This window comes from Rhinoraja longicauda, chromosome 37, assembly GCF_053455715.1.
Source record: "Rhinoraja longicauda isolate Sanriku21f chromosome 37, sRhiLon1.1, whole genome shotgun sequence".
Classification (NCBI taxonomy): domain Eukaryota; kingdom Metazoa; phylum Chordata; class Chondrichthyes; order Rajiformes; family Arhynchobatidae; genus Rhinoraja; species Rhinoraja longicauda.
Genome location: NC_135989.1, coordinates 14,203,802 through 14,224,413, shown reverse-complemented (window position 1 = coordinate 14,224,413; position 20,612 = coordinate 14,203,802). Strand labels below are relative to the sequence as shown.

At 50.0% G+C, this 20,612-nt stretch overlaps 1 protein-coding gene across 1 annotated transcript in view; it reads left to right on the top strand.

Moving 5' to 3' along the window:
* The first annotated feature begins 668 nt into the window (after positions 1–668).
* Positions 669–20,612, top strand: part of LOC144610632 (mitochondrial adenyl nucleotide antiporter SLC25A23-like) — a 29,826-nt gene continuing 9,882 nt past the window's right edge. The window contains exons 1-5 of the mRNA XM_078429487.1: positions 669–1,848; positions 14,947–15,073; positions 16,637–16,724; positions 18,310–18,421; positions 20,320–20,478. Of these exons, the coding sequence (XP_078285613.1) occupies positions 1,639–1,848; positions 14,947–15,073; positions 16,637–16,724; positions 18,310–18,421; positions 20,320–20,478 (696 nt within the window). The 5' untranslated portion in view covers positions 669–1,638. The remainder of the gene's footprint in view (positions 1,849–14,946; positions 15,074–16,636; positions 16,725–18,309; positions 18,422–20,319; positions 20,479–20,612) is intronic.

Genomic DNA, 20,612 nt, shown 5'->3' with positions numbered 1-20,612 from the left:
AGATGAGAACGTTTTTTTCACACAGAGAGTGGCGAATCTGTGGAATTCTCTGCCACAGAAGGTAGTTGAGGCCTTTATATTCACAAAATGCTGGAGTAACTCAGCAGGTCAGGCAGCATCTCGGGAGAGAAGGAATGGGTGACGTTTCGGGTCGAGACCCTTCTTCAGTCCCATTCCTTCTCTCCCGAGATGCTGCCTGACCTGCTGAGTTACTCCAGCATTTTGTGAATAAAAACCTTCGATTTGTACCAGCATCTGCAGTTATCTTCTTATAATAATAGGTAGTTGAGGCCAGTTCATTGGCTATATTTAAGAGGGAGTTAGATGTGGCCCTTGTGGCTAAAGGGATCAGGGGGTATGGAGAGAAGGCAGGTACAGGTTACTGAGTTGGATGATCAGCCATGATCATATTGAATGGCGGTGCAGGCTCGAAGGGCCGAATGGCCTACTCCTGCACCTATTTTCTATGTTTCTATGTTTCAATGTAAACCAGCATCTGAATTGATTGTACACACATTGATCATGTTTTCATGCTGCCTGGCCCGCTGAGTTACTCCAGCATTTTGTGTCCACTCTGTTTGACTTCTCCACATTCACTGTGCGTTGGTGCAGTGTTGTAAGGAGGCGGGAGGTGACATTAGCGACAGATTGATCCTCCAGCGCTCTCGCTGTCACAGAGCGGCTGCTTCCTCGTCTTGTGGGTCTGGGCTGGAGGTGCGGGGATGGTGTTTGGAAGTCGGGAGCTGGGAGAGGGCGGCTACCCATGATGGCTCCAGGAGAGACGTGTTAGACCCCGCTGTCCCTGCCACCCAGAGAGAGAGTGTGTGAGGGTGTGTGTGAGGGTGTGTGGGTGTGAGGGTGTGTGTGTGAGGGTGTGTGTGTGGGTGTGAGGGTGAGGGTGTGTGTGAGGGTGTGTGTGTAAGGCTGTGTGTGTGTGAGGGTGTGTGTGAGGGTGTGTGTGTGTGTGAGGGTGTGTGTGTGAGTGTGAGGGTGTGTGTGTGTGAGGGTGAGGGTGTGTGTGAGGGTGTGGGTGTGTGGGTGAGTGTGTGTGTGTGTGTGTGTGTGTGAGGGTGTGTGTGTGAGGGTGTGTGTGTGTGTGTGTGTGTGTGTGTGAGGGTGTGTGTGTGAGGGTGTGTGTGTGTGTAAGGGTGTGTGTGGGGTGTGTGTGTGTGAGGGTGTGTGTGAGGGTGTGTGTGTGTGTGAGGGTGTGTGTGTGAGTGTGAGGGTGTGTGTGTGAGGGTGTGGGTGTGTGGGTGAGTGTGAGGGTGTGTGTGTGAGGGTGTGTGTGTGTGTGTGTGGGTGTGTGTGTGTGTGTGTGAGGGTGTGTGTGTGAGGGTGTGTGTGTGTGTAAGGGTGTGTGTGTGAGGGTGTGTGTGTGTGTGAGGGTGTGTGTGTGTGTGTGTGAGGGTGTGTGTGTGTGTGAGGGTGTGTGTGTGAGGGTGTGTGTGTGTGTGTGGGTGTGTGTGTGTGTGTGTGTGAGGGTGTGTGTGTGAGGGTGTGTGTGTGTGTGTGTGTGGGTGTGTGTGTGTGTGTGTGTGTGAGGGTGTGTGTGTGTGTGTGTGTAAGGGTGTGTGTGTGAGGGCGTGTGTGTGTGAGGGCGTGTGTGTGTGAGGGTGCGTGTGTGTGAGGGCTGCGGAGATGGGGAAGCGTGGGTGCAGGTGGAGATGGAGCTGGGCGGCGGCGTTGGCCCAGGGAGTGGGAGCGGAGGAAGGAGACAGCGAGAGGGAGAAGCGATGGACCGACCTCTTCCACCGCTTCGACACCAACCAGGACGGGCAGGTGGACATTGCAGAGCTGGGCGAGGGTCTGCGAGCTATGGGCGTGTTGGTCGGTGGCGGCACAGAGCAGGTATCTACCCCCCACCCCCTCCTTACCCCCTCCCTACATGTGTCCAGCTCAACCAACCCCACCCTCTCCCTACATGTGTCCAGCTCAACCCACCTCCACTGTCACCCCCCACACCCTGCATGTGTCCAGTTCAACCCACCTCCACTGTCACCCCCAAAACCCCTTCTCCCTACATGTGTCCAGTTCAACCCACCCCCACTGTCACCCCCCACACCCTACATGTGTCCAGTTCAACCCACCCCACTGTCACCCCCCACACCCTACATGTGTCCAGTTCAACCCACCTCCACTGTCACCCCCCCACCCCCACCCTCTCCCTACATGTGTCCAGTTCAACCCACCCCCACCCTCTCCCCCTCCCTACATGTGTCCAGCTCAACCCACCTCCACTGTCACCCCCAAAACCCCTTCTCCCTACATGTGTCCAGTTCAACCCACCTCCACTGTCACCCCCCCACCCCCACCCTCTCCCTACATGTGTCCAGTTCAACCCACCTCCACTGTCACCCCCCACCCCAACTGGGAGTCAGAGACCCCCGGGAGTGGGGCACAGAGAGCACCCCCACGGTCCCACAGGACAACTCTGTGTCTCACTCTGTGTCTCCCCGCAGTAACTGTGTGTGCGTGTGTGTGGGGAGCTCACACGGGCTCTGGGCTCAGTCCGGTGATCGCTGCTCCCCCCCTGTGTCTCTCATTTCACAAACGCTGCAGATCCCGATTAGCAGACATTACTTTGGGGAACAGGAAGCGTCAACGGCTCCACACGTAGACATTCCGATCACACACACGGGCTTTACACAGATGGATCCATTCCACACACACACACACACACACAGTGTCTTACACTCACAGTCTGTTACACACACAATCCCTCACACACACAATCCCTGTCACACACACACACACAGTGTCTTACACTCACAGTCTGTTACACACACACACAGTGTCTTACACTCACAGTCTGTTACACACACAATCCCCGTCACACACACAGTCCGTCACACACACAGTCTCTGTTACGCACACAGTCCCTGTGACACACTAAATCTGTTACAGTCCCTGTTACACACACATTCTGTCACACACACTGTTACACACACAGTTACACACACAGTCTGTTACACACACAATCCCTTACACACACAATCCCTGTCACACACACACACACACACACACACACACACACACACACACACACACACACACACACACACACACACACACAGTGTCTTACACTCACAGTCTGTTACACACACAATCCCCGTCACACAGTCCGTCACACACACAGTCTCTGTTACACACACAGTCCCTGTGACACACTAAATCTGTTACAGTCCCTGTTACACACAGAACCCCTGCCACACACATTCTGTCACACACACATTCTGTCACACACACATTCTGTCACACACACAGGCTCTGTTACACACACATTGTTATACATACACTGTTACACACTCCCTTGAAGACAGTAGCAGGGGAATTTATTATGGGGAACAAGGAAATGGCAGACGAGTTGAACCGGTACTTTGGATCTGTCTTCACTAAGGAGGATACAAGCAATCTCCCAGATGTTCTAGTGGCCAGAGATCCTAGGGTGACAGAGGAACTGGAGGAAATCCACATTAGGCAGGAAAAAGTTTTGGGTAGATTGATGGGACTCGAGGCTGATAAATCCCCAGGGCCTGATGGTCTGCATCCCAGGGTGCTTAAGGAGGTGGCTCTAGAAATTGTGGACGCATTAGTGATTATTTTCCAATGTTCTATAGATTCCGGGTCAGTTCCTGTGGATTGGAGGGTAGCTAATGTTATCCCACTTTTCAAGAAAGGAGGGAGAGAGAAAACGGGAAATTATAGACCAGTTAGTCTGACATCAGTGGTGGGGAAGATGCTGGAGTCAATTATAAAAGACGAAATTGCGGAGCATTTGGATCGCAGTAACAGGTTCGTTCCAAGTCAGCATGGATTTACGAAGGGGAAATCGTGCTTGACTAATCTACTGGAATTTTTTGAGGATGTAACTAGGAAAATTGACTGGGGAGAGCCGGTGGATGTGGTGTACCTCGACTTTCAGAAAGCCTTCGACAAGGTCCCACATAGGAGATTGGTGGGCAAAATTAGAGCACATGGTATTGGAGGTAGGGTACTGACATGGATAGAAAGTTGGTTGACAGACAGAAAGCAAAGAGTGGGGATAAATGGGTCCCTTTCAGAATGGCAGGCAGTGACTAGTGGGGTACCGCAGGGCTCGGTGTTGGGACCGCAGCTATTTACAATATACATCAATGACTTGGATGAAGGGATTAAAAGTACCATTAGCAAATTTGCCGATGATACAAAGCTAGGTGGCAGTGTGAACTGTGAGGAAGATGCTATGAGGTTGCAGGGTGACTTGGACAGGTTGTGTGAGTGGGCGGATGCATGGCAGATGCAGTTTAATGTAGATAAGTGTGAGGTTATCCACTTTGGTGGTAGGAATAGGAAGGCAGATTATTATCTGAATGGTCAAGTTAGGAAAAGGGGATGTACAACATGATCTGGGTGTCTTAGTGCATCAGTCAATGAAAGGAAGCATGCAGGTACAGCAGGCAGTGAAGAAAGCCAATGGAATGTTGGCCTTCATAACAAGAGGAGTTGAGTATAGGAGCAAAGAGGTCCTTCTGCAGTTGTACAGGGCCCTAGTGAGACCGCACCTGGAGTACTGTGTGCAGTTTTGGTCTCCAAATTTGAGGAAGGATATTCTTGCTATTGAGGGCGTGCAGCTTAGGTTTACTAGGTTAATTCCTGGAATGGCGGGACTGTCATATGTTGAAAGACTGGAGCGACTAGGTTTGTATACACTGGAATTTAGAAAGATGAGAGGGGATCTTATCGAAACGTATAAAATTATTAAGGAGTTGGACACGTTAGAGGCAGGAAACATGTTCCCAATGTTGGGGGAGTCCAGAACCAGGGGCCACAGTTTAAGAATAAGGGGTAGGCCATTTAGAACAGAGATGAGGAAAAACTTTTTTAGTCAGAGAGTTGTGAATCTGTGGAATTCTCTGCCTCAGAGGGCAGTGGAGGCCAATTCTCTGAATACATTCAAGAGAGAGCTAGATAGAGCTCTTAAGGATAGCGGAGTCAGGGGGTATGGGGAGAAGGCAGGAACGGGGTACTGATTGAGAATGATCAGCCATGATCACATTGAATGGCGGTGCTGGCTCGAAGGGCCGAATAGCCTTCTCCTGCACCTATTTTCTATTGTCTATTGTCAGTCTGTTACACACACACTGTTACACACACATGCTGTTACACACACACACACGGTTACACACTCAGTCTGTTACACACACATTCTGTCACACACACAGTCCCTGTTGCACTCACAGTCTGTTACACACAGTCCCTATTACACACACACTGTTGCACAACTGTTATACACACATTCTGTCACACACACAGTCCCTGTTACACTCGGTCTGTTACACACAGTCCCTATTACACACACAGTTACACACACACTGTTACACACTCAGTCTGTTACACACACACTGTTACACGCACACTATTGCACACAGTCTCTGTTGCACACACACACTATTGCACACACAGTCTGTTACACACACACTGTTACACACAGTCTTTCATACAGAGGGTCAGTGCTGGGACATAATCCCTGTCACACACTCGGTCAATGTCACACACACCATCCCGTACGACGTTACTGTTACACACAGCCACTTGCTGGGACATCCAGTTCCTTTTGCACACACTGTCAGTGAAAGGATAGTAAGAACTAATTGATTCAAAGGCTTAAGTCAGAGTCCAGAGTAGGAAAGGTTGAGCACCCTTTCTCGAAGGGTCTCGACCCGAAACGTCACCCATTCCTTCTCTCCCGAGATGCTGCCTGACCTGCTGAGTTACTCCAGCATTTTGTGAATGAAAAGGTTGAGCACCCTGCTCAGTCTAGCAGCCGCCAATCTGCCCCTCTCCAAATAACTGGGTGTCCTGCAACAGTGCAGAACCCCCCTCCACCTGTTTGCAAGAGCAAAGCCAAAACTCCCTGTTGCTGCCTGACTCAGAACCCGATCATTCAAATCCCTGCTCCTCTCTTTGACCTCGAGTTTATTTATTTATCCGTTCCACTACTGCACTAAGTTGGCAAGGTTCCACCATCGGTGACACGGGCTGACTCCACTCCTGGCTAATCTCCTTACCCTGCTCTCCCAAAACAGGAGACGCTCCTCCCATTGCTTTCCCGCCTTCAATCACAGAACACAGAACAGTGCAGCACAGGAACAGGCCCTTCGGCCCGCAATATCCGTGCTGGAACATGATGCCAAGTTGAACTATTCTCCTCTACCTGCACATGATCCATCTCCCTCCATTCCCTACATATCGATGTGGCTTTTAAACGGCACTGGCAGATAGACACAAAAAGCTGCAGTAACTCAGCGGGACAGGCAGCATCTCTGGAGAAAAAGAATAGGTGACGTTTTGGGTTGAGACCCTTCTTCAGACTGAACGCCACTATCGTATCTGCCTCCACCACCAACCCTGGCAGTGCATTCCAGGCACCCACCTCTCCCTGTGTAAAAACACTTGCCCCACACATCTCCTTTAAACTTTGCCCCTCTCACCTTAGAAACATAGAAGGAGTAGGCCATTCAGCCCTTCGAGCCAGCACCGCCATTCAATATGATCATGGCTGATCATCCAAAATCAGTACCCCGTTCCTGCTTTTTCCTCATATCCTTTGATTCCATTAGCCCGAAGAGCTAAATCTAACTCTCTCTTGAAAACATCCAGTGAATTGTCACATGCACCGTGGTTCAGTGGAAAGCTTTTATTGTGTGCTAACCAGTCAGCGGAAAGATTGCACATGATTACAATTGAGCCGTCCAAAGTGTACAGATGCATGATAAAGGTAATATTGTGAAAGACCTTTAGCATAGTTAAGGTAAGAAATGCTGCAGTCAGAGTAGAGGTTTGAAAGAGTGAAGCGATTGTGATAAGTGATTGCAGATCCACTGAGGGAGTGCCGCACTGTCAGAGAAGCAGTGCTGAGGGAGTGCTTCCATTCCTTCTCTCACCATCCCTATCACCCAAGGTAGACACAAAATGCTGGAGTAACTCAGCAGGTCAGGCAGCATCTAGGAGAGAAGGAATGGGTGACGTTTCGGGTCGAGACCCTTCTTGGTGCTGCCTGACCCTCTGAGTTACTCCAGCATTTTGTGATACCTTCGATTTGTACCAGCATCTGCAGTTATTTTCCTACACATCCCTCCCACCCAAGTCATTATACTAGCTTCAAAGCCGTCTTGCTGAGTCTCGTTGTAACTCATTTTCACCTAGGCCACAGCGAACAATGGCCTGTTCCCTTTATCATCGTTACTTTTTTACATCTCTTTCATCCACTTGTACTATATATCTCGATATCACCGTTTATATATCTCGATTCCCTTTCCCCTGACCCTCGGTCTGAAGAAGAGTCTCAACCCGAAACATCACATGTTCCTTTTCCCCAGAGATGCTGCCTGACCCGCTGAGTTACTCCAGCATTTTGTGTCTATCTTCGGTTTAAAGCAGCATCTGCAGCTCCTTCCTACACAGTGCTGAGGGAGTGCCGCACTGTCAGAGGGGCAGTGCTGAGGGAGTGCCACACTGTGGGAGGGGCAGTACTGAGGGAGTGCCGCACTGTCAGAGGGGCAGTGCTGAGGGAGTGCCGCACTGTCAGAGGGGCAGTGCTGAGGGAGGGGTAGTGCTGAGGGAGTGCCACACTGTGGGAGGGGCAGTACTGAGGGAGTGCCGCACTGTGGGAGGGGCAGTGCTGAGGGAGGGGCAGTACTGTCAGTCTTTCCAGGTGAGACAAAGGTTCACCTGCACCTCCTCCAACCTCATCTATTGCATCCGCTGCTCTAGATGTCAACTTATTTACATCGGCGAGACCAAACGCAGGCTCGGCGATCGCTTTGCTGAACACCTGCGCTCGGTCCGCATTAACCAAACTGATCTCCCGGTGGCCGAGCACTTCAACTCCCCCTCCCATTCCCAGTCTGACCTTTCTGTCATGGGCCTCCTCCAGTACCATAGTGAGGCCCACCGGAAATTGGAGGAACAGCACCTCGTATTTCGCCTGGGCAGCTTGCAGCCCAGTGGTATGAACATCGACTTCTCCAACTTTAGATAGTTCCTCTGTCCCTCCCGTCCCCTCCTCCTTCCCAGATCTCCCTCTATCTTCCTGTCCCCACCTATATCCTTCCTTTGTCCCGCCCCCTCCCCTGACATCAGTCTGAAGAAGGTTCTCGACCCGAAACGTCACCCATTCCTTCTCTCCTGAGAGGCTGCCGGACCTGCTGAGTTACTCCAGCATTTTGTGAATAAATACTGTCAGAGGGGGTGTACTGAGGGAATGCCGCACTGTCAGAGGGGCACAGTGCTACGTAATTATACTGAGTTTTGAAGAGTGGGAAGTTGTGATCTGTCCGTGAGTGAGAGCCCTCCCTATCCCTGGCAGCCCCAGGCTTGATGAACTGGGTGTGAAAGTCAGGGAAGCTGTGTGCTGGAGCAGGGGGAATGCGAAGGGGCTGGAGTGCATGCTGGGGGACTTCCCAGCGACAGGCCCTGACGATGCCCACAGACGGGGAATCACTTTACATCCACATTTAGCCCTGACCAGCCCCTGTCTGAATGCAAACCATCCCAGCACTGCTTGCTTGGAAAGCTCACTGATGTTTTGAAATATCACCACAGGTCAGATCGAGAGGGACTGCACACTGCAAATGGGCAGGCAATCTAACTCTTCTCACACGAGGAATGGCCATGACCGGCTGGGGCCTGGTGTCCAGTTCATGTTCGTAGGTTCTAGCAGCAGAATTGGGCCATTCGGCCCATCAAGTCTACTTCTCTATTCATTCATGGATGATCTATATTTCCCTCTCAACCCCATTCTCATGCCTTCATAACCCCTTGCTTATCAAGAATCTGCCAATCTCTGCCTTAAAAATACCCACTGACTTAGAAACATAGAAAATAAGTGCAGGAGTAGGCCATTCGGCTCTTCGAGCCTGCACCGCCATTCAATATGATCATGGCTGATCATCCAGCTCAGTAGCCTGTACCTGCCTTCCCTCCATACCCCCTGATCCCTTTAGCAAAAAGGGCCACATCTAACTCCCTCTTAAATATAGCCAATGAACTGGCCTCAACTACCTTCTGTGGCAGAGAATTCCACAGACTCACCACTCTCTGTGTGAAGAAATGTTTTCTCATCTCGGTCCTAAAAGACTTCCCCCTTATCCTTAAGCTGTGACCCCTGGTTCTGGACTCCCCCAACATCGGGAACAATCTTCCCGCATCTAGCCTCTCCAACCCCTTAAGAATTTTATATGTTTCTATAAGATCCCCCCTCAGTCTTCTAAATTCCAGCGAGTACAAGCCCAGTCTATCCAGTCTTTCCTCATATGCAAGTCCCGCCATCCCAGGGATTAATCTGGTGAACCTTCTCTGTACTCCCTCTAAGGCAAGAACGTCTTTCCTCAGGTTAGGAGACCAAAACTGCACACAACACTCCAGGTGCGGTCTCACCAAGGCCCTGTACAACTGCAGCAGAACCTCCCTGCTCCTAAACTCAAATCCTCTTGCTATGAATGCCAACATACCATTCGCTTTCTTCACTGCCTGCTGCACCTGCATGCTTGCTTTTAATGACTGGTGCACCATGACACCCAGGTCACATTGCATCTCCCCTTCTCCCAATCGGTCACCATTCAGGTAATACTCTGCTTTCCTGTTCTTGCCGACAAAGTGGATAACCTCACATTTATCCACTTGGCCTCCACAGAGTTCTGTGGCTAAGAATTCCACAGATTCACCACCAACTGATGAAAGAAATTCCTCGGTAGACACAGAATGCTGGAATAACTCCGGCATTTTGTGTCTACCTTCGATTTAAACCAGCATCTGCAGTTTTTTCCTAAAGAAAATCCTCCTCATCTCTTTTTTAGAGGAACATCCTTTTATTCTGAGGCTATGGCCTCAGGTACAAGACTCTCCCAGTGGTGGAAACATCCTCTCCACATCCACTCTATCCAAGCCTTTCACTATTCGGTAAGTTTCAATGAGATTCCAGAAGGAATGGGTGAAGTTTTGGGTCGAGACCCTTCTTCAAACTGGGGTCTCCGATTCCTTGCCTGACCCGCTGAGTTACTCCAGCATTTTGTGTCCATCTTCAGTGTAAACCAGCATTTGCAGTTCCTTCCTACACATATCATGACTTAATCTGAAGAAGGGTCTCGACCCGAGATGATCAGCCATGATCACATTGAATGGCGGTGCTGGCTCGAAGGGCCGAATGGCCTGCTCCTGCACCTATTGTCTATTGTCTATTGAAATGTCACCTGTGACTTTTCTCCCGAGATGCTGCCTGACCCGCTAAGTTACTCCAGCACTTTGTGTTTATCTTGAGCTGTGAGATAATCCTTTATAAGAGAGGCATGAGATGCAAGAATCTGCAGATGCTGGAATCTTGAGCAAAACACCAAGAGAGGAGGTGCGCCCTCAAATGGCACTCCCGGGAATTGCAGCCAGTCTGGCCTGCATTGTGAGCCATCTGATTTAAAACATAGAGCAAGCAGGCCATTCGGCCCACAATGTCTGTGCCCAACACGATGCTGAGAAAAGCTAATCCTTTAGGACTTTATTCCTTGGGGCACAGGAGGCTGAGGGGTGATCTTAACAGGGTATGGGGAGAAGGCAGGAACGGGGTACTGATTGAGAATGATCAGCCATGATCACATTGAATGGCGGTGCTGGCTCGAAGGGCCGAATGGCCTCCTCCTGCACCTATTGTCTATTGTCTATTGTCTATTAAACCAGACTGAAAATGGTGAGTTGTCAACTCTCATGTGAAATTGTCAACAGTGACTACAAGTTGAAAGTATTTTGTTTGAAATGTCCTGGTGGGAATGTGAAAGGCGCTATAGAGAAGACCTATTGTCTATTGTCTAGGATGATCGGTATATGGAACGAGCTGCCAGAGGAGGTAGTTGAGGCAGGTACTACATCACCATTAAAAAGACATTTTGGACAGGCACTTGGATGGGGATATGGGCCAAACACAGGCAGGTGGGACAAGCGGAGATCAGTCTGAAGAAGGGTCTCGACCCGAAATGTTACCCATTCCTTCTCTCCCGAGATGCTGCCTGACCCGCTGAGTTACTCCAGCATTTTGTGTCTACCTTCGATTTAAACCAGCATCTGCAGTTTTTATTTCCTACGTAGGTGGGGTATGTTGGTCGGCATAGGGAAATTGGGCCAAAGGGCCTGTTTCCGTGCTGTACAACTCTATGATTCTAATCTGCCTACACATGATCCAGGTCTCTCCATTCCCTGCTCTTGTTCAGCAGGTCGTCACACACAGGGACAGGCTTTAATGAGCAGTAGTCAGGCCGTGAGATTAAAATAAAGCTGGCTAAAGGACTAGACAAGCTAGATGCAGGAAAGATGTTGGGGGAGTCCAGAACCAGGGGCCACAGTCTAAGAATAAAGGGGAGGCCATTTAAAACTGAGGTGAGAAGAAACTTTTTCATCCAGAGAGTTGTAATTCTGTCGAATTCTCTGCCGCAGAAGGCAGTGGAGGCCAAATCACTGGATGAATTTAAAAGAGAGTTAGATAGAGCTCTAGGGGCTATCGGAATCAAGGGATATGGGGAGAAGGCAGGCAAGGGTTACTGATTGTGGATGATCAGCCATGATCACAATGAATGGCGGTGCTGGCTCAAAGGGCCAAATGGCCTCCTCCTGCACCTATTTTCTATGCTTCTATGTTTCTGATTCGGGAACTCTGAGAGGAAAGGTAAAAAATACTGCAATCACCCAGTAAGAGGAGGGGGAAACAAATGTGCAGCCTCTTGTGTAAAACACCAAGTGCTGGAGAAACACAGCAGGTTAGGCAACATCTGGGGAGGGAGTGGACACACAATGTTTCTGGTAAAGATCCTTCTTCCGACTGGAATGTCTTGTCTCATCATAAGGGGTGGCACAGTGGTGCAGTGGGTAGAGCTGCTGCCTCTCGGCACCAGAGACCCTGGTTCGATCCTGACCTCAGGTGCTGTGGGTGTGTGTGTAGTTTGTATATTCTCTCTGTGACTGCGTGGGTTTCCTCCAGGTGCTCCGGTTTCCTCCCACATCCCAAGGATATGCAGGTTAATTGGCCCTCGGTAAATTGCCTCTTAATGTGTAGGGAGTGGATGAGAAAGTGGGATAACGTAGAACTAGTGTGAACAAGTAATCGATGGCTGGCGTGGACTCGGTGGGCCGAAGGGCCTGTTTCTGTGTGGTAAACCAAATTAAACTAAATGTACTTTGCCTTTGTTTGGACCATGGGTTTCTAAGTTCTTAGTGTTGTGGCTTTCATCAGAGCAGAAAATAGATCTCTTAAATCAAAGTTACATGCTGCAAAGGTCAAAGAGATCGCAGCGAAAACGTGTAAATCAAACATTCAGAAATTACCACCACATTAATTGAATCACTGAGGTAATGGCTGCTGGCTCTGCTGACAAGCATTGTGGCATTATGGTGTAGGGGTAAGTTACTGCACTGGGAGCCAGAGGCCACGATTATTGATCGAGGGTCATGAATTCAATTCCCACCACACAGCTGGTGAACATAAACTCATGCAATTGAATGAAACGCAATTGAATGAATTTAGAATTGGAGATTTAGTGATAACAGAACTGCTTGCTTGAATCCTGGGAAGGATATCACCCATCTGTCCCGTGTGTGGACAATGGTGGCACAGCTAATGGAGAGATAGCCTTTCCATCCTGATCTCGGGGGCTGTCTGTGTGGAGTTTGCACGTTCTCCCATTGACAAAAGCTTTTCACTGTACCTCGACATACGTGGCAATAAACTAAACTAAACCATGTGGATTTCCCTGGGTGCTCCGGTTTCCTCCCACATCCCAAAGACCTGAGGGTTGGGGGTGAATTCACCTCTGTAAATTGCCCCTAGTTTAGTTTAGAGGGAGAGCATGGAAACAGGCCCTTCAGCCCTCCGAGACCATGGTGAGCATCGATCACCTGTTCACACTTTCACATCCACTCCCTCCACACTAGTGGTATTACAGAAGCCAATTAACCTACAAACCTGCACCACTTTGGCACATGGGAGGAAACCGGAGCATCCGGAAAAAACCCAATGTGGTCTCAGGGAAAGGATGCAAACTCCACACAGATAGCACTCGTCAGGATCGAACCCAGGTCTCTGCCGCTGTGAGGCAGCAACTCTACCCACTGTGCCGGGTGTGTAGGGAGCAGTGGATTCTGGGGGAAGTCAAGTCAAGTCAAGTCAATTTTATTTGTATAGCACATTTAAAAACAACCCACGTTGACCAAAGTGCTGGACATCTGATTAGGTACTAAGGAAAAAATGAAACATACAGTAGCACGCAAACATAACAGCACATACAAAACAGTTCACAGCGCCTCCTCAATGAGCCTCAAACGCTAGGGAGTAGAAATAGGTTTTGAGCCTGGACTTAAAGGAGTCGATGGAGGGGGCAGTTCTGATGGGGAGAAGGATGCTGTTCCACAGTCTAGGAGCTGCAACCGCAAAAGCGCGGTCACCCCTGAGCTTAAGCCTAGACCGCGGGATAGTGAGTAGCCCCAAGTCGGCCGACCTGAGGGATCTGGAGTTAGAGAGGGGGGTTAGAAGATTTTTGATGTGGGGGGGGGGGGGGGGGGGGATGTCCATTTAGGGCTTTATATGTGAATAGGAGGAGCTTGAAGTTGATTCTGTACCGTACAGGGAGCCAGTGGAGAGAGGCCAGAATGGGGGTGATGTGGTCCCTTTTACGGGTACCCGTCAGGAGTCTCGCTGCGGCGTTTTGGACCAGTTGCAGGCGGGACAGGGATGATTGGCTGATCCCAGTGTATAGGGAGTTGCAGTAGTCTCGGCGGGAGGAAATGAAAGCGTGAATGAAGTGTGTAAGTAGGTGGTTGATAGATGAAGGGTCTGTGTCTGTGTCTCTATGATAACACTCTATGTAACAACAGACCCTCTTACATGAATGACCACAGAAACACAAGGAACTGCAGATGCCAGGGTTTTACAAAAAACCCACAAAGTGCTGGAGTAACTCGGCCGATCAGGCAGCATCTTTTCGTTTCGTTTATCGTCATATGTACCGAGGTACAGGGAAAAGCTTTTTGTTGTGTGCCAACCAGTCAGCGGAAAGACAACACATGATTACAATCAAGGCATCCACAGTGTACAGATACAGGACAAGGGAATAACGTTTAGTGCAAGATTAAGTCCAGTAAAGTCCAATTAAAGATAGTCCAATGGTCTCCAGTGAGGTAGATGGGAGGTCTTGGACCGCACTCTAGTTGGTGGTATGATGGTTCAGTTGCCTGATAACAGCTGGGAAGAAATCGTCCCTGAATCTGGAGGTGTGCGTTTTCACACTTCTGTACCTCTTGCCTGATGGCAGAAGAGGAAGTGAGACTGGTCCTTGATTATAAAGATAGTCCGAGGGTCTCCACTGCAGTGGATAGTAGCTCAAGACCGATCTCTAGTTGATGATAGGATGGTTCAGTTGGGATGATTCAACTCTGGAGGGAATGGATAGGTGGAATTTTGAGTTGGACCCCCTCACGATGATTTGTAAATACCTTTGCAGTGCAGGGACTGTAATGGATGTGCACGGACTACAAAAACAGTACAGGTTGGGGCGGCACGGTAGAGTTGCTGCCTTGCAGTGTCGACGACCCGGGTTCGATCCCGACTACCTTTGTACGTTCTCCCAGTGACCGCGTGGGTTTTCTCCAGGATCTTCGGTTTCCTCCACACTCCAAAGACGAACAGGTTTGTAGGTTAATTGGCTTGGTATTATGGTAAATTGTTCCTGGTGTGTGTAGGATAGTGTTAATGTGCAGGGATCGCTGGTTGGCGTGGATTCGGTGGGCCGAAGGCCCTGTTTCTGCTCTGAACATCTCAAAACTAAACTAAACTAAAGTGCAGCTGGTCGGCGTGAAATGGGTTTGATCCCGCCTCTGAGATCACAAAATCAATGGTGTCTCATTTTTCACCTTCCCTCTGCTCTTTGCCCCCAGGAGATCCTGCGGACGGGAGACACCAATCAGGACGGACAACTGGACCTGACCGAGTTCACTGAGTACCTAAGGCAACACGAGAGGAAACTCAAGCTGATGTTTAACAGCCTCGACCGCAACAATGATGGTAATCCTCTCTCAGTAACTCAGTTCAGTGTAGTTTATTGTCACGTGTACCGAGGTACAGTGAAAAGCTTTTGTTGCGCGCTAACCAGTCTGCAGAAAGACAATACATGATTACAATCGAGGTATTTACAGTATAGATACATGATAAGGGAATAATGTTTAATGCAAGGTGAAGCCAGCAAAGTCCGATCAAGGATAGCCCGAGTAGTATAAGAAAATCACTGCAGATGCTGGTACAAATCAAAGGTATTTATTCATAAAATGCTGGAGTAACTCAGCAGGTCAGGCAGCATCTCGGGAGAGAAGAAATGGGTGACTTTTCGGGTCGAGACCCTTCTTCAGACTGATGTCAGGGGGGCGGGACAAAAGATAGTCCGAGGGTCACCAATGAGGTAGATAGTAGTTCAGCACTGCTCTCTGGTTGTGGTAGGGTGGTTCAGTTGCCTGATAACAGATGGGAACAAACTGCCCCTGAATCTGGAGGTGTGCGTTTTCACACTTCTGTACCTTTTGCCCGATGGGAGAGGGGAGAAGAGGGAGTGGCCAAGGTGCGACTGATCCTTGATTATGCTGCTGGCCTTGCCGAGGAGGCAGTGTCAGGTATAAATAGAATCAGTAGAAAGGAGGTTGGTTTGTGTGATGGCCAACTTCAGTTCACCACAGAGAGAGAGAGGGGTAAAGAGAGAGAGAGAGAGAGAGAGAGAGCGAGAGGGGGGGGGGGCCTTCAGCCCACAGGTCCCAACTGACCATCACTCATATATCATATATATACAGTGCGGAAACAGGCCCTTCGGCCCACCGAGTCCGCGCCGCCCAGCGATCCCCGCACATTAACACTATCCTACAAACACTAGGGACACTTTTTTACATTTTTTTACCCAGTCAAATTAACCAACATACCTGTACGTCTTTGGAGTGTGGGAGGAAACCGAAGATCTCGGAGAAAACCCACGCAGGTCACGGGGAGAACGTACAAACTCCTTACAGTGCAGCATCCGTAGTCAGGATCGAACCTGAGTCTCCGGCGCTGCATTCGCTGTAAAGCAGCAACTCTACCGCTGCGCTACCTTGCCGCCCTCATCTATGCTCATCCCATTTTATTATTTCCAAATTCTTCTGAACCTCCCACCCCACCCTGAATCTTCATCCCCCCCCCCCCCCATCCACACTGGGGCCAATTAACCTACAAATCTGCACGACTTTGGGGTGTGGTAAGAAACTGGAACCCTTCTTCAGACTTGAAGGGTCGTCTTGAGACTGGAACCGTCTGAACAAGGGTCCTGACCCGAAACATAACCTATTCCTTTTCTCCAGAAATGCTGCCCAATCCGCTGAGTTACTCCAACACTGTGTCTACCTAAAATGTCTTTCTGAGCTACTCCCAATTTCGTGTTGGAACCCTTCTTCAGACTGAAAGATAAAGGTTGGGGGGCAAAACTGGAGGTGAGGAAAGGCCAGGGGGCGTGTTCCTGTGCTGTACTGTTCTATGTTCTATCACCGGAAATACTTCTTATTTACCTGATCGAGCCTCTCTTTTCTTTATTGCTTTGCTGCCTTGGACCAGGTGAAATCGATGCGTCTGAGATTCAGCAGGCTCTGTTGAACCTTGGCATTACGATCACTCTCCAGCAAGCCGAGAAGATCTTGCTCAGGTAAGACGGGGAGGGAGGTAAACCAGGGATCTCGCTTCATGATGAAGGGTTCTCCCCTCTCCAGGGGGACAATTGGGACTGTGGCTGGGGAACAGATCCCCCTTGTCTCCTAGCTTCCTCATTCCCACCATTAACACCAACACAATCCCCTGCAACATTTACCACCAGCAATGGGAAGGTGGTCAGTGATGTTGGCTAGGGCTCCATCCCCAACCTCTCTGGCACTAGCAGCTGTGAGAACGTTTATAGCCACCAAAGTGAACAGACAGTTTTGTCTTCCATCTGAGAAGCATGTACGTGTGACACTGTCGCACTCCATTGTAAGTGTGCAAAATAACAAAGTATTGGGCATTGTTCCCTCGCACCTGACACTCCGACGGTCTTTAGTGCTGATACTCAAAACTTACAGTTCTGTCCCTGTGTGCATCCCCTTTCCAACATCACTGCTCACTCAGTACTGTGCCTCTGACTGCCTCAGCACTGCCCCTCCCACAGTGCGGCACGCCCTCAGCACTGCCCCTCCCACAGTGTGGCACTCCCTCAGTGCTGCCCCTCCCACAGTGCGGCACTCCCTCAGTACTGCCCCTCCCACAGTGCGGCACTCCCTCAGTACTGCCCCTCCCTCAGTACTGCCCCTCCCTCAGTACTGCCCCTCCCTCAGTACTGCCCCTCCCTCAGTACTGCCCCTCCCTCAGTACTGCCCCTCCCTCAGTACTGCCCCTCCCTCAGTACTGCCCCTCCCTCAGTACTGCCCCTCCCACAGTGTGGCACTCCCTCAGTACTTCCCCTCCCACAGTGCGGCACTCCCTCAGCACTGCCCCTCCCACAGTGCGGCACTCCCTCAGTACTGCCCCTCCCGCAGTGCGGCACTCCCTCAGCACTGCCCCTCCCTCAGTACTGCCCCTCCCTCAGCACTGCCCCTCCCACAGTGCGGCACTCCCTCAGCACTGCCCCTCCCTCAGCACTGCCCCTCTGACAGTGTAAATGTGTAAATGGCATATTTGTACGAGGCAGTGTAATTAGTTGAATGAACCAACTGTGTAAGTCCTAGCAATTCTCTGTCTCCTTGTGTGTGTGTGTGTGTTTGTGTTTATATGGGTGTGTGTGTGTGTGTGTTTATATGGGTGTGTGTGTGCGCGAGCTTGTGTATCTGCGTGAGCGTGCCTGTGTGTGTATATGCGTGTGGGTGTGTGTGCGTGTGCGCGCTTTTGTTTGTGCGTGAGCGTGCCTGTGTGCGTGTGTGTTTATATGCGTGTGTGTGCGCGAGCTTGTGAATGTGCGTGAGTGTGCCTGTGTGTGTGTGTTTATATGCGTGTGGGTGTGTGTGCGTGTGCGCGCTTTTGTAAGTGCGTGAGCGTGCCTGTGTGTGCGTGTGTGTGTGTGTATTTATATGCGTGTGTGTGTGTGCGCGAGCTTGTGAATGTGTGTGAGGTGCCTGTGTGCATTTAAGGGTCGTGTGACATAAAAGCATTTGGGTGAGTTGAGATGGAGCAATGTTCACAATGGTTGTTGAGGATGCAACCATTTAATGTAATACTATAATTGACACTGAATCCTCCGCTGGTTTCTCCTCTCTCCCACTAAGTATGGACAAGGATGGAACGATTACTGTGGACTGGACTGAATTTCGAGACCATTTCATCTTTAACCCGCTGTCGAAAATGGAGGAGATTGTGGAACACTGGAAACATTCAACGGTAAGCCAAGTGCTCATCTTGGAGGATATTTGGTTTGGCTTGGGTTGGCTCGGCTTGGCTTGGGTTGGCTCGGCTCGGCTTGGCTTGGCTTGGGTTGGCTCGGCTTGGCATAGCTCGGCTCGGCTCGGCTCGGCTCAGCTCGGCATGGCACCATTTCAGGTTTGGCCCCTCCTGCCCCACAATTAGTCTGAAGAATAGTCCCGACCTGAAATGCCCCCATCCATATTCTCCAGAGATGCTGCCTCACCCGCTGAGTTACTTCAACAATTTGTGTTTAAAAAAAAAATCATAGCATACATGAGGACAATAGGTAGCGCAGAAAGAGAAACAGGACAGAATATTCACCTATCCATGTTACAGCTGTAGAGAAAATGCAGATGTAAAAACTGCAAGGGCCACAATGTGGTAGGTTGGGAGATTGGGAATACGTACATCCATCTAAGCGAGTAAGTGAGGACTTACTTCAGCAGTCTGAAGAAGGGTTCTGAGCCAAAACGTCCTTTTTCTCCCGAGATCCTGCCTGACCCGCTGAGTTACTCCAGCACCGTGTCAATCTCAGAGTAAATGTGGCTTCTCTTTAATGCTTTGTGTGATAAATTGTACCGGTGATGGTACAGCTTTCCCATAGTACTGCCCTTTAGTGATAGGCTGTGCTTCTATGTTAAAGTCCCCACTGTGGGACTTTGACACACCTACCTCCTGCTAAGAGATGAGAGTCTGAAGCTAACAGAGTCATGGAGTGATTCAGCGTGGAAACAGGCCCACACCAGCCAACATGTCCCAGCTACACTAGTCCCACCTACCTGCATTTGGACTAAATCCCTCTAAACCTGTCCTGTCCATGTACCTGTCTAAATGTTTCTTAAACGATGCAATAGTGCCTGCCTCAACTACCTTCTCTGGCAGCTTGTTCCATATACCCACCACCTTTTGCATTAAAAAGTTACCCCCCAGATTCCAATGAAATCTTTACCCCCTCACCTTAAACCTATGTCCTCTGGTTCTTGATTCCCTTACTCTGGGCAAGAGACTCTGTGCTTCTACCCAATCTATTCCTCTCATGATTTTATACACCTCTATAAGATCCCCCCTCATCCTCCTGTGCTCCAAGGAATAGAGACCCAGCCTGCTCAACCTCATCCTAGAGCTCAGACGCTCGAGTCCTGGCAACATCCTCGTAAATCTTCCCTGCATCCTTTCCAGCTTGACAACGTCTTTCCTATTACATGGTGCGCAAAACTGAACACAATACTCTAAATGTGGTCTCACCAACGTCTTAGACACAGTGGCTCAGCAGTAGAGCTACTTACTTGCAGCGCCAGAGACCCGGCTTAGATCCTGACTACGGGTGTTGTCTGTACATTCTCTCTGTCACCTGCGTGGGTTTTCACCGAGAATTTCCGTTTTCTTCCACTCTCCAAAGATGTAGAGGTATGTAGGTTAATTAGACAATAGACAATAGGGGCAGGAGTAGGCCATTTGGCCCTTCGAGCCAGCACCACCATTCAATGTGATCATGGCTGATCATTCTCAATCAGTACCCCGTTCCTGCCTTCTCCCCATACCCCCTGACTCCGCTATCCAGCTCTCTCTTGAATGCATTCAGAGAATTGGCCTCCACTGCCTTCTGAGGCAGAGAATTGGCTTGGTATAATTGTAAATTGTCCCTAGTGTGTGTCGGATAGTATTGTCCCTAGTGTGTGTAGGATCGCTGGTCGGTGCGGACTCGGTGGGCCGAAGGGCCTGTTTCCGCGCTGTATCTCTAAACTAAAGTGTAAAAGACTTCATGTTTCTCTGTCAGAGTTCTGACTGCCTTCTACCCCAACACCAAGCCAACTCAAGGCTATTTAAATAGAAAGATCCCTTTACCTCAACTTCCCAACCTTTGGTTTTTGCAGTTCCTGGACATTGGGGAATCGTTGACCATCGTGGACGAGTTCTCGAAGACGGAGCGACTGACTGGAGTCTGGTGGCGGCAGCTCTTGTCGGGGGCCTTTGCTGGCGCAGTGTCACGCACCTGCACTGCCCCCCTGGACCGGCTGAAGATCTACATGCAGGTGAGGTGGGCTCAGTGCTGGGCTCAGCCAGAGGCAGGGAGGTTCCCTGGGTGACCTGCAGGGGGCAGTGTGACCACCACTGGAGGTGTTGACCTTCAGGTATGATCTGGAACCATACGTGATAGGAGCAGAAT